Below are 16,635 nucleotides of genomic sequence, written 5' to 3'. Positions count from 1 at the left end.
TCGGAGGCAACACAAGTCTCCGTCATCAGGTGGGACCGTCACAGCCGGATTAGCTGCATCAAGTGAGGCAATGATTCAAGATGTAATCCCTTAAAAGCAAGTTGAGGGGGGAGGAGAGGGGGGGGGGGCTCATCAGAATGTGGTAGCCAATGAATGGAACGTATCGGGAGGGAGGGGGGCGGGGCTCAAAGACGGCACGGAGTGCCACGTACAACGCATCGGGAGGGGGAGGGGGCGGGGCCAAAAGGATGGACGACGGCTTGGACGCGGTTGCTGCTGCACACGCCAACGCATTGGACAGAGAGGGGGAGGGGGGGCCTGATACACATGATAGAAAAAGAACGCAAATGCCCATGTTTATACCAATGCTGGCTGAACAATGAAGACAGTACTGTTAAACACTGGGGATGTTAACACTCGGTAAAGTGAAGTAAAATAGTGCCTGTCAGATAAGATGGTCCAAAAAAAGTGTAATTAAGTCTTTTTTGCGTGGTTGATAACATCTTTCCAATGATTACTAAGTTTGTACCCATCATCACGGTTGAAATTATGTCTGTGTTTGTATATTTGTATGGCTTCGTGTACAAACCTTTGATGGTAGCCGGGAGGTTTGCAGAGAACCTTGGTCTCGGAAAAGACAATTTCATGAGAGCCCACCGAGTTGTAGCAATGATCGGCAACGACACTCTCAGGCTGTACACATATTACGTCACGTAGGTAAAAAATTAAAATTTATAAAAATAAAATAAAAATCACGACGTTTCAGAGGCAACACAAGCTTCCGTCTTCAAGTGGAACCGTCACAGCACGATAGCTGTATCACTTGATACATCTATCGTGCTGAAGACGGAAGCTTGTATTGCCTCCGAAACGTCGTGATTTTTATTATTTTTATTTTACTTTTATTAATTTTAATTTTTCACCTACGTGACTTTACCGAAAAAACCTAAGAATATGAATCCTTGCAGTCACGAAAGCTTCAAATTAGTTTTGCCTAACCCATTGTCCTTTACATCCCGTGGGACATTCTGTAAATGATCACAAAAGCCAATTTATACTCCATACGTCACATTCTTTTGGCTAAATATTCAAACGTAATACCTTCTGACACAATTTCTTAGGGGTGATTTGCTGTTTTTAATTGGAGGCAAGGTAGGGTTTCACCCCTGTTACATTAAATATTCCTTTCCTCACCCAGTCTGATGAATTGTCACCATTCAGGACCACAATTTAAATCAAGAATCTTTTATGTAAATTTCGATTTAAAGCTTTCGTGACTGCAGGGATTCATCTTCTTGGTTCTTTCGGTAAAGTCACGTAGAAGGGAAATAATAAAATAATAAAAATAAAACATTATAAAATTTCGATTTAAAGCTTTCGTGACTGCAGGGATTCATCTTCTTGGTTCTTTCGGTAAAGTCACATAGAAGGGAAATAATAAAATAATAATTAAACATAATAAAATAATTCTCACGACGTTTCGGCCACAACGCAAGCAGCCGTCCTCAGGTGAAGAACAGGTCTGTCGGAAAGACAGCGTTTCATGTACTTTTTTTTACCATCATTTGTTTGCATTCTAATTCCCCCCTCCCCATTTCAAAGTTTTGTTCACTCGGTCCCCCCCCCCGCACCTCAGATTAGCGCAGTTGCCTATGCACGGTGCGAAATAAGTTCAACATGCATACATGCACGCATTTAAAATGCTACTTTATACACACATCGTGCACCTTAGAAACCAAAATTGTTCAAGAAACTATTTTTTCCTGTGGTTACGCCAATTCGTAGCCCCCGTGGAGGCGTGGTGGGATGTCGGTGATATTGCCCACGAATCGCCTGTGCGGGGGGGGGGGGGGGGGGGGCAGTGCTAGGCCACGTGACCCACTCTGCGAGTCAGTTTCGTGGGGGGGGGGTAGCGCTGGGTCATGTGATCCACTCTGAGTCAATGGTGTGGGGGGCTGCAGTGTTGGGTCACATGACCCACGCTCTCTCTCTCGGGTGACTGCAGCGATATTGTCCACTGTTTGTTTTTAAACAGTCTTCTATCAACTCAAGGTGACCGAATCTTGCCACGAATATCGATGAACTGACGGCATCGTTACATTATTGAAATTTGGCGGCTGCCTTTTCCATTATTTGAGAGCTACTCCCACGCTTTTGCAACCGTTCCCAAGTCGTCCGCTTGCCGAGACCACCTGAAGTTTCTTCCGCCCCTGCATTCTGAAAAACGGCTTTTGTACTCGCGTCAGAAATGTATTATAACTTGTTTTGTTGTATTTCGATTTAAAGCTTTCGTGACTGCAGGGATTCATCTTCTTGGTTCTTTCGGTAAAGTCACGTAGAATGGAAATATGTTTTATTTTTATTATTTTCATTCTACGTGACTTTACCGAAAGAACCAAGAAGTTGTTTTGTTGTAGCCTGCAAATCCGTCGCATGTTTTCGAATGGGCTTACACCCGCGCGTGCTGCCAGCGCAATTCGGCCGTGGAGCAATTTTGAAATTGTTGGTCAGCCTCGTTGCGACTTCCCAATGCTTTCTGGGTAAGGGTCCCCTTGCTGTGCGCACGTACGTTGAACTTCTTTCGCGCTGTACGTACGTAGCCAACCGCTCGAAGCGGAGGTGCGATTAGCGCGGTTTGGAGGACGGCCCGGTGATGGTGGTGATGTGTGAACTTTTATCTTCTTGGTTCTTTCGGTAAAGTCACGTAGAATGGAAATAATACAATGAAAATTAATAAAAAGAAAACATAATATTTTAATTATAATTTTATTCTTTTTTATTTTATTATTTCCATTCTGCAGGGATTCATCTTCTTGGTTCTTTCGGTAAAGTCACGTAGAATGGAAATAATAAAATAAAAATTAAAAAAATTTATAACAATACATTTTTTATTATTTTATTATTTCCATTCTACGTGACTTTACCGAAAGAACCAAGAAGATGAATCCCTGCAGTCACGAAAGCTTTAAATCGAAAAGTGAACTTTTATGTCGGGTACCCTTCTTCCTCTGCGTGCAAGGAAACACAACTGCCTCCTCCTGGCACCACATTCATTCCCCGGCGTGTACGTGTCCGAAGTGCATAGCACGACGCAGCAGTATTTCATCAATGAAGTGTGCGTCCATAAATACGAACGGTTTTCGGCACAGCACGGGAGACGTTTGTTACTCTTCTTGGTTCTTTCGGTAAAGTCATGTAGAATAGAAATAATAAAATCATAAAAATAAAACATAATAAAATAATATATTATATTATTAGATTCCAAGAACACAGGATGAGATGTTACTATCCTTTGTGCAAGCATTTCCAAGAGTTCATGAACAGTGAGCCTGGTGAAATTTGGGGAGCGCATCGTCAGTAGTGAACCTTCGGTTCCTAGGGTGTTTCGGCCTTTCACACGATACACCCTCCCCAAAGGCGGCCAGCGACAGGGTGATCAATCCTACGCTTGCGTCCCCCAATTAGTCTTAGGAGTTGCATTATATTATTTAATATTATATTAGTTTATAATATTATTTTATTATATTATTTTATATTATATTATTTTATTATGTTTTATTTTTATGATTTTATTATTTCCATTCTACGTGACTTTACCGAAAGAACCAAGAAGATGAATCCCTGCAGTCACGAAAGCTTTAAGTCGACGTTTCTTACTCTTTGCTGCCGTGACAGCGCGTCTCTATGTTACGCCCGCCCCTTCGATGGAGCCACCCATGGTGGATTAAAGAGCTGCGTGTGGTGGATTAAGGAGCCGCGCGCGGCTCCCAACCTTCACACAGTTGAACGGCGACTCTGGACATGTCCGGATTTGAGACATTCTCTGCGATTACTGGCAAGTCCCGAGCTCCATCCCCGCCTCCGCTATCGGTGCCGCCGCATCTCCACGCTGCTGTTGCTGCTGCGCGGGAGCCTTGGGCGCGGGCCGATGAGTCGCCCGGTGCCTCTTGAGGTTCGCCGACTGCGAGAAGCGGCGTCCGCACTCCTCGCACGCGTACGGCCGGTCGCCCGTGTGCGTGCGCAGGTGCGTCTTGAGGTTGGAGGGCTCGGCGAAGCGCACTCCGCACTCCTCGCAAACGTACGGCTTCTCGCGGCTGTGCACGCGCTTGTGCACGCGCAGCGACGAGTGCCACGTGAAGCCCTTGCCGCACTCGTCGCAGAGGTACAGCTTGGCGGCGTGGATCTTCTGGTGCTTCTTGAGGCGGTAGACCAGCGTGAAGCCCTTTCCGCACTCCTGGCACACGTGCGGCCGCTCGCCCGTGTGCTTCATCTGGTGGCGCTTGAGCGCCGACAGCCAGAAGAAGGCCTCGCCACACTCCTTGCACACGTGCGGGCGCACCCCCGAGTGCAGCTTCAGGTGGCAGCCTAGGCCGTGCGGCTGGGCGAAACGCTTGCCGCACACGGCGCACGGGTAGGGCCGCTCCCCGCTGTGGATCTCCCGGTGCGTCCTGAGGCGCGAGCCGCTGACGAAGCCCTTGCCGCACACCTCGCACGCGTAGGGACGCTCGCTCGAGTGCGTCCTGGCGTGCTTCTTCAGGTCGGAGAGACGCAGGAAGTCGCGGCCGCACTCCTCGCATGCGTGCCGTCGCTCCGTGCCGCCGTGCGCGCCCCGCCGGTGCCGGGCCAGCAGCGAGCGGAACGGGAAGCCTTGCCCGCAGTCGTCGCACGCGTGAGCGTGCTGCCGCTGCTTCTCTGCGTCCGCCGCCGACGCCGGCAGCTCTGCTGCCGCCACCGCCGCGCCACCCCCGTGCGGAGCCTCGTCCGGCCGCGCTGCCGGCGCCGCCGAAGACTGCGGCGAGCTCCGGCTCTCCGCGAACGCGGGACGCGGGTCCTCCCCGGCGTGCACGCGCCGGTGCCTTTTGAGCTCTGAGGCGCGCGCGAAGGCCTTGGAGCAATCGCCGCACGCGTGCGCCTTCTGGCCGCCGTGGGCCCACCGGTGCTTCCTGAGGTGGGAGGCGCACGGGAAGCCCTCGCCGCACTCGTCGCACACGTGCGGGTACTCCCCCGAGTGGACCTTGCGGTGGCGCGACAGCCGGTAGAACGTCTCGAAGCCCCTGCCGCACAGCTCGCACGGCGGCGGCTTGTCGCGCGCGTGGATCTTGGCGTGCTTCCTCAGGTTGTCGGCGAAGGCGAAAGCCTTGCCGCACTCCGGGCAGACGTGCGGCCGCTCGCCGGCGTGCACGCCCCGGTGCGCCGCCAGCTTCTCCGGCGTCGCGAAGCCGCGGCCGCACCGCCCGCAGACGTGCGGCCTCGCCGTGCCGTGAGTCCGCCGGTGCTTCGTCAGGTCCGAGGGCTGGTAGAAGGCTTTGCCGCACTCGCTGCACACGTTCAGACGCTCGCCCGTGTGCGTGCGCCTGTGGCGCTTCAGGTAGGAGAGCCACCGGAACTCTTGGCCGCAGTCGTCGCACACGTGCGCCCGGCTTTCCACGTGCGACGTCGGACGCCTCTCCGGTTCCCCGTTTGCTGGCGACGCTTCGATGGAATCCCCGCGCGCTCGGGCGGGTCCTTCGGCGGAGGGGAGCGCGCGCAGACGCTCGACCACCTCCCCCGATGCGCTCTCCCCACGTGAGCAAGAGCGCTCGCCGACCTGCGTCGCCGCCTGGCTCTCGCCGACGAACCCCGGAGGCTGTACGGCCGGCTCCCCTCGCTTGTCGCCAGCGCACCATCTTCCACGGGAGGGGTCCTCGCTTTGGCGTGCGATGGACGCCTTTGGGGGCTCCTCGCGTTCAAGGGGACTATCTCCGCTCCGCTCCTCGCCGTGCCCCTCCACACATTCTCCGCTCGCGAACGCTCCTCCCGCTCCTCCTCCCACCCCGGGCTCCTCGTTGCGGTGCGCGTCGACGACCCCTCCCCGCGTAGCCGGCTCCCTCGGCCGCCTCGTGCGCGCGTTCGGCCTCCCCGCGCCGTGCACCTTCTGGTGCCTCCTGAGATCGGACGCCTGCAGGAAGGCTCGGTCGCACTCGGCGCACGCGTGCGGGCGCACGCCTAGGTGCGCCCTGCGGTGCCGGTTGAGCGAGGAGGCGCAGGCGAACGCCTGCCCGCACTCTGTGCACACCAGCTCCCTGGAGGCGTCGCGCCGCCGGTCGTCACCGTCCGGCGTCGCCGCCGCCGCCGGCGGTGGTGGCGCCTCGCTCTCCTCCAGAACGGCCGGCCGAGAAACCGCTCCTTCCGACGACGCCGCCGACGCCGGCGCCGCGCCCGGTCGCTCGGTCGCATGCAGCCTCCGGTGCCTCCTGAGGTCCGAGGGCTGGGAAAATCCCTTGCCGCACTCGGCGCACGCGTGCGGCCTGTCGCCCGTGTGCGTCCGCCGGTGCCGCGTCAGGTAGGAGAGCCACCGGAAGCCCTGGCCGCACTCGGTGCACACGTGCGCTCCGCCGCCCCCGCCGCCGCCGCTCTCGCTGCCGGGCCCGGGTGCCTCGCGCCCCTCGGCGCCCGTTGGCGAGACGCCCTCGCGACCGTCGCCCGCGGGAAGCTCGTCCGGCGCGGGCAGAGCTGCCGCGCGCCGCTTGGATTCGTGGCGTGGGGGCACCTCGTCCGCCTCCCTGTCGAGGGGCTCATCCGGCCGCGGCGAGCCCAGCGTCTTTACGTCGGGGCGTCCGTCCCGTTGGGCGGCGAGCTCCGCGGCTCGAGCAGAGCCCCTCCCGCGCTCCTCGCCGCACACGTCCCCCCGAGCGCCCTGGTGCGACGAACGGGGTGGGGCCTCCTCCCCGCTTTCCTCCCAGGGCGGTGGCCCCCGGCCGTTGGGCGCCTCGGGGTCCGGTCTCTCCCTGTCGTGAATCCCCAGGTGCTTCTTGAGGTTCGACGACTGGTAGAATCCCTTGCCGCACCGCCCGCACATGTGCGGCCGCTCGCCCGTGTGCGTCCTGCCGTGCCTCTTCAGGTACGACGGCCACCGGAAGCCGCGCCCGCACTCCCCGCACACGTGCGCCCCGCCGGCGCCGTCGTCGCGCCGCCTGCCATCCCCCGCCGCGTCCGTCGGCTCCGCCGCCCCCGGCGCGTCGGGGCGAGCGTTCGGCCGCCGCCCGCGGTGCCTGCGGAGGCCCGAGGGCCGGCGGAACGCGCGGCCGCGCTCGCCGCGGTCGCTCGCCCTCTCGCCCGCGCGCCGGTGCCTCCTCGGGTGCGGCCGGCACAGCTTGCCCGAGCGGATCTTGCGGCGGCGCGACAGCTTGCTCGGCGAGGGGAGCGCGCTCCCACGCTCGCCGCCGTCGTGAGACGCCCGGTGCTCGATAAGTTCCCCGTGCGACGGGAACGCCCGGTCGCAGGCGTCGCACAGAAAGAGAGTCGTCGCCGGCGTCCCTTCGGCCGCGGCCGCCCCCCCCCCTCCGGCTCCCTCCCCCGGCTGCGCCGACGCCGACTGGCCCAGCGGCCCGCGCGCGTGTCCCTGGCGGTGCCGGGCCAGCTCGCGTTGCCCCGAAAACACCTCCCCGCACTCGGCGCACACCGCGCGGCGGCGATGGCCGGAGAGCACGTGCCGCCGCTCGTGGCTCCGGAGGTAGCAGAGCCAGGGGAAGCCTCTGCCGCAGACCCCGCACAAGTGGCGCCGGCCCTCGGCGCTCGCCCGCCCGGGACAAGCGCGGCCACCGTCGGCCGTCGGCGACTTCGGGCGACGCGGCTGGCGGTGCGATTGGCAGCGCGTCCGCCGATCGCGGTCCGAGGTCAAGATCTGGCCGCGCTCCCGGCACGGACGCTTAATGCCGTGCAGCTGCGCGTGCCTGCGCAGGCCACCGATGCTGACGAAAGTCTTGCCACAGTCGAGGCACGGGTGTTGCTGCCTCTTGCTGCGTCCTGCCAGTGATGGGGGGGAACGAAAGAAATGACGATTCTTCACGCCAGTGGTTCTCGACCGGGGGGGTGGAGTATGCGGACCCCCGGGGGGGGGTACACGTGGCAACAATGTCCTAGGGGGTACAGTGAGGCGATTTATAAATGTGTGTAATTATACCGTACGTGAGGGTCGTTGGCGAATAATCATGTGTGCGAATCTGCCGATATAAAATGGTCTAGCTATAATTTGTGGGCAGGTCGCTTCTGAAAAGCAGTTACACGTGGCTCAATTCTGTAGCACTCACCACCACCAACGCCGCCACCACCGTCATCACCGTCGCTGTCCTCCAACTCCACCTCCACCTCGGCCCAGCCCTGGGAGGAGGCGTCTCGCTCTCCCCGCGAGTCCCCACTCACCTCCACCGCATTCCCCGCGTCAACTCCTCCCACCTCCGAGCCTTGAAAGGGGCCGAGGGTTGGAGGGGACCACAGTCAGAATATTGATTTATACTTTTTCGCGGATGTCCAGTTGTGGCGGGTAAGAATGTTACAACAACAAACAACACAAAGAGACGATAGGAGTGCAGAAGCGCATCTGAAAGCGCGCGATGATGCGGTGACCGACTTTGTTTGATGGCTAGCCAAAAAGCCGCCGCCGCTGCGAGGATGACCGGAGTTCGCGTGACGATGGTTTATGCTTCCTTGACAAAATCAGCAAAGGTATTGGGGTTCTTTTGTGGAAAGCACTTTGTGCGGTGTAATGAGCACAATCTTATCACATTGAATGATTGTCGGTATCAGAGTTCGAGGGAGGGGAGGGAAGCAAGCGCTCTGTGTGTCCCCTCTCTCACCTACGGACTCCTCTTGCTCCTCGCACTTCACGATGACGGCCGCCTGCACCTCGGGGCGCGACTCCTCTTCCCGCTCCTCCTTGATGAGCAGCGACGCTTCTTCCTCTCGCCCAGGGTCACGTGCAGCAGCAGCAGCAGCGCCAGCAGCCGTAGCTATGTCCATGGCACCGCGAGACGTGGGGGGGCTACAGCCGAGGTTGGCAACCTTTCGAACAAGAGACATTTTTTGTTGTTTTTGTCTTTGACCAAAATAGTTTGAGAGCTGCATCACACGCAGAGTTACCTGTGCACGCAAACATCGCGCACTGCAGAGCAACCTGTATATGCGTCAGAGGTCGCAAACGGGTTTTAATTCCTTACCCGTACCCGGCCGCACCAGGGTCACAAATGGGTACCCGTACCCGGCGGGTACGGGTACCCGTTCCTTACCCGTACCCGTACCCTACCCGAAATGAGTGACAAACGGTTACTCACCAGTGACTCACGGCCTACCCGTACCCAGGCCGCACCAGGGTCGCAAACGGATACCCGTACCCGTACCCGGCCAGGTACGGGTAGCCGGGTATCGAGTAGGGTACGGGTATCGGGTACCCGGTTGCGACCTCTGATATGCGTACCTAACTCGTTCGTAAGTAGAGGAGTTCCTGTATACTCTGTACATACATCGCTCCCGATTGCGACCACAGGACCGTCTGGAAAACGTTGTCTTCGGACTTTAGCGAGGGGATTTCTGGGTAATCACGCGGAATATCATCGCCACCGCTGTTCAGTTCAAATGATCCGATGCTGCCGCTGATACGCTTTGAGTGGTGCACAAACACATGAACAGAAACTCAACCCATTCGTTTCAATAATCACAGTGTGTGTGTGGCTTTGTACAGGAACAATAATCGAGGTTTCGGGCAAGCACCCTTATTCATAGCATATACGCATTGGTTAAATTTCGATTTAAAGCTTTCGTGACTGCAGGGATTCATTTTCTTGGTTCTTTCGGTAAGGTCACGTAGAAGGGAAATAATAAAATAATAAAAAGAAAACATAATAAAATAATGTAACATAATATAATTATATAAGAAAACAATAATATAATATCATCATATAAAAAAAATGGATAATAAACCATTTTTTTTATTTTACCAGGTAAGGTCCCACTATGCTACGTAGCAGCTCTTTTTAAATCCTTTATATTAAGTTCACTTGCTTGTTTGCTTGCTTACGACCGTGCAAATCTTCCGGTCGTTTTTAACCCACTTCCCGTGATCCAATCGAGCTGACATTTTCCACACAAACTCGTTGCGCGTTACAATTAATGTTCGTGAAAAAAAATTCCAACATTTTACACTTTTTAGGACAAAAATATTATATTTAATTACCAATTGCTTAATGGTGCCATGCAATCATCTGACCCATAGGTGGCAGCCATCTCAAGCCAGAGGACGAGAGGACTCTAGCCGCCAAACTTTGTTTTTACGGGTTATACTTGTTCAGAAGCAAACCGGCTATCACAGATGATAGCCGCTCAACAAAGTGGCGGCTTTTCATCATCACCACGTGAACATTTATAGCAGCAACCAAATCATATAAACGCGTGACGTTGATTCTAAATGCGGAGGGGAAAATCCGGAGAAAATCCACGCGACCACGGGGAGAGAGACACGCACTCTAAATATACAGGGGAAATCGTCAGGGTCGGGATCGAACCCACGACCTCCTGCACACCAGGCGAGGTAGTTAACATCTCCTAGCCACCGTGATGATGATGAGAGAGACGCAAACTCAAATAGACAACAGCAGGTGTCTGTCAGGGTCGGGATCGAACCCACGACCTCCTGCATACCAGGCGAGGTAGTCAACATCTCCTAGCCACCGTGATGATGATGAGAGAAAGACGCAAACTCAAATCTACAGCAGCGGGCATCGTCAGGGTCGGGATCGAACACACGACCTCCTACATACCAGGCGAGGTAGTTTACATCTCCGAACCACCGTGATGATGATGAGAGAGAGACGCAGACTCCAATTATACAGCAGCAGGCATCGTCAGGGTCGGGATCGAACCCATGACCTCCTGCACACCAGGCGAGGTAGTCAACATCTCCTAGCCACCGTGATGATGATGAGAGAGAGAGACGCAGACTCCAAATCTACAGCAGCAGGCATCGTCCGGGTCGGGATCGAACCCACGACCTCCTGCACATCAGGCGAGGTAGTCAACATCTCATAGCCACCGTGATGATGAGAGAGAGAGACGCAGACTCCAATTATACAGCAGCAGGCGTCGTCAGGGCCGGGATCGAACCCACGACCTCCTGCGTACCAGGCGAGGTAGTCAACATCTCTTAGCGAACGCGACCAGGTAACATAATTGCATGGATTTTTCTGCACTGCTCTGCACCGCCTGCAAACGTGTGACAATCGCCAACATCGGCAATCAAACAAAGTCATCACTCACGAGAGCGAAAGAGCGGTCGGGTGATGTAAATCAGTGACGGACCCGAGCTCCGAGGGTGCCCGGCGTCTGGTTCCCCCCCCCCCCGGGTAGGTGGACGAAACTTGGGCAGCGAATCCAGGCGAGGCCGAGGCTCGAGGCCCAACCACGGCGCGGTGTCTCGGGCTGCTTTGCTCAGCGGCGAACAGAAGCGAAACGATGTGGCAGCTTCAAGCTCTGCAAGAGGTGGGGGGGACTTTAGTTAATGCGAGGGTAGCTGTGGTGTGTGTGTGTTTCGTTAGTTCGGGGCTAACATACTTCGCCATAAATAACCAGACGCCAGCAGCTTCCAGCCTGTCGCTTGTTGCTAGGCCATGCCCGGTTGACCACGCCTACAGCCAACCACGTGGTCCGTCTGGGGGTATGGGGCCGCCCATAAATGACGTCACGCGATTGAGAAGATTTTTTTGACCCCCCCCTCCATGGTTGACAGTGTTAGTCTATGGGCAGTGTGAGCCTATGAATGTTAGTCTATGGGCAGTGTGAGTCTATGGGCAGTGGGAGTCTATGAATGTTAGTCTATGGGCAGTGTTAGTCTACGAGAAGTGTTAGTCTACGAGAAGTGTTAGTCTATGAATGTTAGTCTATGGGCAGTGTTAGTCTACGGGCAGTGTTAGTCTGTGGGCAGTGTGAGTCTATGAGCAGTGTTAGTCTATGAGCAGTGTTAGTCTATGGGCGGTGTGAGTCTATGGGCAGTGTTAGTCTATGGGCAGTGTTAGTCTATGGGCAGTGTGAGTCTATGGGCAGTGTTAGTCTATGGGCAGTGTGAGTCTATGAGCAGTGTTAGTCTATGGGCAGTGTTAGTCTATGGGCAGTGTTAGTCTGAGCAATTTTCTTGTCGTCGTCCGGCGAGATTCAGAGTAACAGCTCCAATCTCACATTCAGGTGGTAAAGCCACAGACCTCAGCGTCATCAGCAACAGTAGCGGAGTAGTGAATCATCATCATCGTCGCTGTGATGATGTCTCTTCCTTCGTATTTGTGTATCGAGGGCATTGCCTCATTACGCGGTGTGTACGGTCTCTGGTCTGGATGACCACAGTCATGGCACCGCTACTACAACTGGAGAGAGTTTGTCATTTTCCATTTGTGCATCAGCCATCATCCGCTGCTGTATGATTTGTGCAGTGGCTGATGCGATTTATGGTGGACCATGGAGCAGCTTCGTGGAAGATCAAACCCCAGGGGATCTTCTGCGTTGGCTCTTTCACTATTGAATGAAGATGATAACTCATAACAATGTAAGAAAAACAAACCAATAACAAATATCTATAGTTAACAAAAATTTATTGAACATTTGAATACAAATACTACTTCTGGCCACTTAGCCATTACCAAGAAAATGAGGTTACAGATATTTCATCATAAGCAATTAAAACCAACACGATTGTATATTTGTTTTTTTTTTACAAATAAGAACACGTCAACAAACATGTCAAATACTACCCAAGCTGGTCACGAGCATTTCAGCCCATCGCCGGGCAGCTGACTTTCTCACAGTTGTACATCAACCGTTCAAGCAAACGCGGCCATTTTTCTTTTTACAAACAACAAACATGATGGCGGCCCTCTGCAAGTTAACGATCGTCAATATCGTTCTACCGGCGGCTATGACGATGGCCGCACTGTGGTCGCGTCGATTTGGCCAAAAAGAAAATGTACAGGAAGACGGAAAACTCTCGCAAAGCGAATCTCTTGCAGGTAAGAGCTGCGGACGAGCTAAAACAAATCAGAGGCCCATTGCGGTGAGGCGAAATCTTCGAGAGGCGAATTGCATCACGGGATGACGGAGCCGTATACAGGCGAAAAAGAAGTGGGGACATTAATTGCACACGCAATTGGGGCCCTAGAAAATATACAACAAAAGATAACGTGTGTAAAATGGTAAGTCTTCGAAAGTAAAGTCAATCACGACATTGCAACATGTGTCTGTGGTTGTTTTTTGTACATCCCCTTGTGTGCTTTTTCCCCGGACATCACGTCTGTTTTTTTTTCTCTCGAAATCGAAAGTTTTCCAACTAAGGTTGAAAGCTTTAACGCACCATAACTGAGTCCATCGATCCGTAAAAAGATTATCCAATACGAGCCAAACTGTAGCATCAAGCCGTGGTGCTAATTTGGACCTATAGAAAACTGACCAAAATCGATCAAAACAGATTCCCAAAAGTTGGAGATAACCCAGAGCAAACAGGAATATCTGAAAATGCAGCACTCCACATGAGGTTTTTGGGTTCTATCGCGTACATATAAATGTGGCGTTAAACCCGTAAACAAAATGTGGCCAATTCGTTACTAGAACAGCACTAACCGCTTGTGTGTTGGGGAATAAACCCACTACAACACTACTCTTTGGTTATTTTGGTAAAGTCACGGTAGAAAGTGAAAATAAATGAAATAATAGCATACGACGTTTCGATTGCAACACAAGCAGTGATAAATGAAAGAGAAAACAAAACCTAGTAAACTTAGAAATATAATGGAACACAACACAGATAGTCGGCTAACATAACAGTCAACACTCTACCTGGTTGATTACATTCTTCCAAAGAGAGATATTTTTTTAATATCTCTCTAAAATTTAGCAATCTTTGTTGACTTATGTTAGCCGACTCTCTGTGTTGTATTACATTATAATTCTAAGTTTACTAGGCTTTGTTTTCTCTTTCATTTGTACCTGACGATGATTGCTTGTGTTGCAATCGAAACGTCGTATGCTATTATTTAATTAGTTATTTTCTCTTTCTACCGTGACTTTACCAAAAGAACCAGAGAGTAATTCCTGCAGTTACGAAAGCGCCAAATCAAGTTTTTTTCCCCACTACAACATTTACAAATACTCTCCAACATTTTCACCATTGGAACCTCATTTGCCAGGAGCAAAATATGATAATAGTTTTTTTTACCCATTTATCTGGCAACAAAACGGACACTTTTTTTTTTACAAGGAGTCATGTTTGCATTGACCACAATACCTGCAGTCGGAATGCAAAAAAAAACATAACTCTGATAATGTATGCACTGTCCTTGAAATTGATTGGTCCACACCCGAGACAGCTTTCTTTAGAGCCTAGTCTCACATGGTGTCAGTTTTGTTGCCAGATAAAAGGGTAAAAAAACAATTATCATACTCTCCAAAACACTACCGTTGTGCTGAAGTAGTAACGAATTGGCATGTTCTGTTTACGTGACAAACCTTACTAATTGGCTGTGTCGGTGGTGGCGGTTTTAACGACACATTTATATTTACACGATCTAACCCAAAAACCTCTTATGGATAATATTGATGGCGAAAACCAAATTACAGACACTCCTCTATGTACGAACACTCGACTTATAAACTTTCAGAGATACGAACAAACCCGCCTGTATGTCCAGTTGCCTGTTCAGACCAAGAGTCTTAAGTTCAACCGCTGCGCAATAGATGGCAGTGGTGGCATCTACATCTGCAGAATGTGAAGAACCAATGGCATCTACATCTGCAGAATATGAAGAACCGGTGGCATCGACATCTGCAGAAATATGAAGAACCAGTGGCATTTACATCTGCAGAAGGTGAAAAACCAGTGGCATCTACATCTACAGGACATGAAGAACCAGTGGCATCTACATCTGTAGAACGTGAAGAACCAGTGGTATCTACATCTACATGACATGAAGAACCAGTGGAATCTACATCTGCAGAACGTGAAGAACCAGTGAAATCTACATGTGCAGAACGTGAAGAACCAGTGCCATCTACATCTACAGAATATGGAGAACCAGTGGCATCTACATCTGTAGAACGTGAAGAACCAGTGGTATCTACATGACATGAAGAACCAGTGGCATCTACATCTGCAGAATGTGAATAACCAGTGAAATCTACATTTGCAGAACGTGAAGAACCAGTGCCATCTACATCTACAGAACATGAAGAACCAGCGGCGTCTACATCTACAAGATATTACGCAACTTTTAAAGCCATTCCCCGTGTTTAGTGTACATGATGTACAACACGTTTGGAATCGACAGTAGTAAAGTTGGACTCGCGATCAAATCGACCTACGAACCACAGACCTCTGGAACTTCATTCGTAAGTAGAGAGATCCCTGTATACCAGTTTGTTTTCCTTCCAGACAGCTACACATTGGCCCCCGTACTGTGAATTAAAAACTTCTGAAAACGAACGCATGTTGGAAAGCTTTCCAATAGGCCATGCATACGCACGGTTTTTCCTAACTCGCATAACGTTCGATTTAAAGCTTTCGTGACTGCAGGGATTCATCTTCTTGGTTCTTTCGGTAAAGTCACGTAGAAGGGAAGTAATAAAATAATAAAACATAATAAAATAATTCTCACGTTTCGGCCACAACGCAAGCAGCCGTCCTCAGGTGACAGCTGCTTGCGTTGTGGCCGAAACGTCGTGAGAATTATTTTATTATGTTTTATTTTTATTATTTTATTACTTCCCTTCTACGTGACTTTACCGAAAGAACCAAGAAGATCGCATAACGTAATTTTACTCTTCGCCTATCCCATAAGAGTACGAAATAACAATGACTATGCCCTACAATGGTTCGTCATTGTCCATTTAACTTGGGGCACGAAAAAAACACATTTCATGATTGAATTCTTGCGTTCATAAAAGTAGTTATATACACTCTGCAGAACTAGAATAAGTTAAATTCCCGAATTCAGATTAATCTGTATGACATGATGCGCACACGTAGTTTGTACCACTTGGTTTTCTTTCTCTCATGTGTGGTATTGTGTGTGTGTGTGAAGAATGCATGTTATATAGCATTTGTTACAGCCGAGGCAATACCCCAGATCTGGGCGAAACTTCAATCCCGTATTGAGCGTCGCAGAAGTTTGAAGTCACTGGGGCTGCTGCATGATTTTGTGAATGAGGAGGTTAAAAGTCAATCGCCGTCACTGAATTGTAAAGAGTCGGTGTACGGATCAGAAATTTAAGAGACACTTGGAACACAATTTTAGCTCAAAAGTGTGCAAAAAAAACACATGGGACAAACATTTTTTACAATTGAAATGATAAAGAGTCAATCGCATAATCTGTAGGAGTAGCTTCATAAAGACTTAAATCGTTCAAAACGACTAATTGATTTTACACGCTATACTTTTATTCTTACACATTCAAATTGTTGACTTTGTCGAACTCGAAGAGACCAGGACAACAACAAAGATCCCCCGTGTCACCTTAATAGACTGTTGGGGTAAGTGCTGTTAGCACCTACAAAGGCTGGCACGGCACACGAGGGGGTGGGTGGCCAACACCCTGCCCGACCACCTTTGTCTCCCGAGTGGCGATGTTTACACACCGCACCAGGTACTCATTTTGAGGCTGAGTCGATCAAGGGGAGGCTCAGGACCGGTTCAGATAATCGTCGCTGGTGTTGGCCGTGAGCGGGAATCGAACCTGGGTCGCAGAGTTTGTAGCGCAGCGCGCTAACCGCTACACTACCGTTCCCCACAAAACACCACACACACAGACACACAGACATGATCCCTTCTGTGAACATCACTGCTGGTACTA

At 51.9% G+C, this 16,635-nt stretch overlaps 1 protein-coding gene across 5 annotated transcripts; it reads right to left on the bottom strand.

Annotated features, from left to right (window-relative positions):
* Nucleotides 1-2,970: 2,970 nt before the first annotated feature.
* LOC133360459 (zinc finger protein 721-like) lies at nucleotides 2,971-11,417 on the bottom strand. 5 transcript variants are annotated; one of them, XM_061579181.1, is made up of 5 exons: nucleotides 11,362-11,417; nucleotides 11,068-11,280; nucleotides 8,616-8,820; nucleotides 8,070-8,222; nucleotides 2,971-7,785 (listed from the first exon to the last, which is right to left on the bottom strand). In XM_061579181.1, the coding sequence occupies exons 3-5, from the start codon at nucleotides 8,776-8,778 to the stop codon at nucleotides 3,830-3,832; spliced, it is 4,272 nt and encodes a 1,423-aa protein (XP_061435165.1). In that variant the 5' UTR covers nucleotides 8,779-8,820; nucleotides 11,068-11,280; nucleotides 11,362-11,417; the 3' UTR covers nucleotides 2,971-3,829. The 5 variants fall into 5 exon arrangements, with proteins under 5 accessions (XP_061435165.1, XP_061435164.1, XP_061435163.1 ...); XM_061579180.1 differs by adding an exon at nucleotides 10,572-10,683 and having other exon boundaries at nucleotides 11,068-11,411; XM_061579179.1 differs by having other exon boundaries at nucleotides 11,068-11,411.
* Nucleotides 11,418-16,635: the final 5,218 nt, after the last annotated feature.

The sequence above is a fragment of the Lethenteron reissneri genome, chromosome 69 (genome assembly GCF_015708825.2).
Source record: "Lethenteron reissneri isolate LAM-NWPU_2019-01 chromosome 69, ASM1570882v1, whole genome shotgun sequence".
Taxonomy (NCBI): domain Eukaryota; kingdom Metazoa; phylum Chordata; class Hyperoartia; order Petromyzontiformes; family Petromyzontidae; genus Lethenteron; species Lethenteron reissneri.
This window is presented reverse-complemented; position numbering and strand designations above follow the sequence as displayed.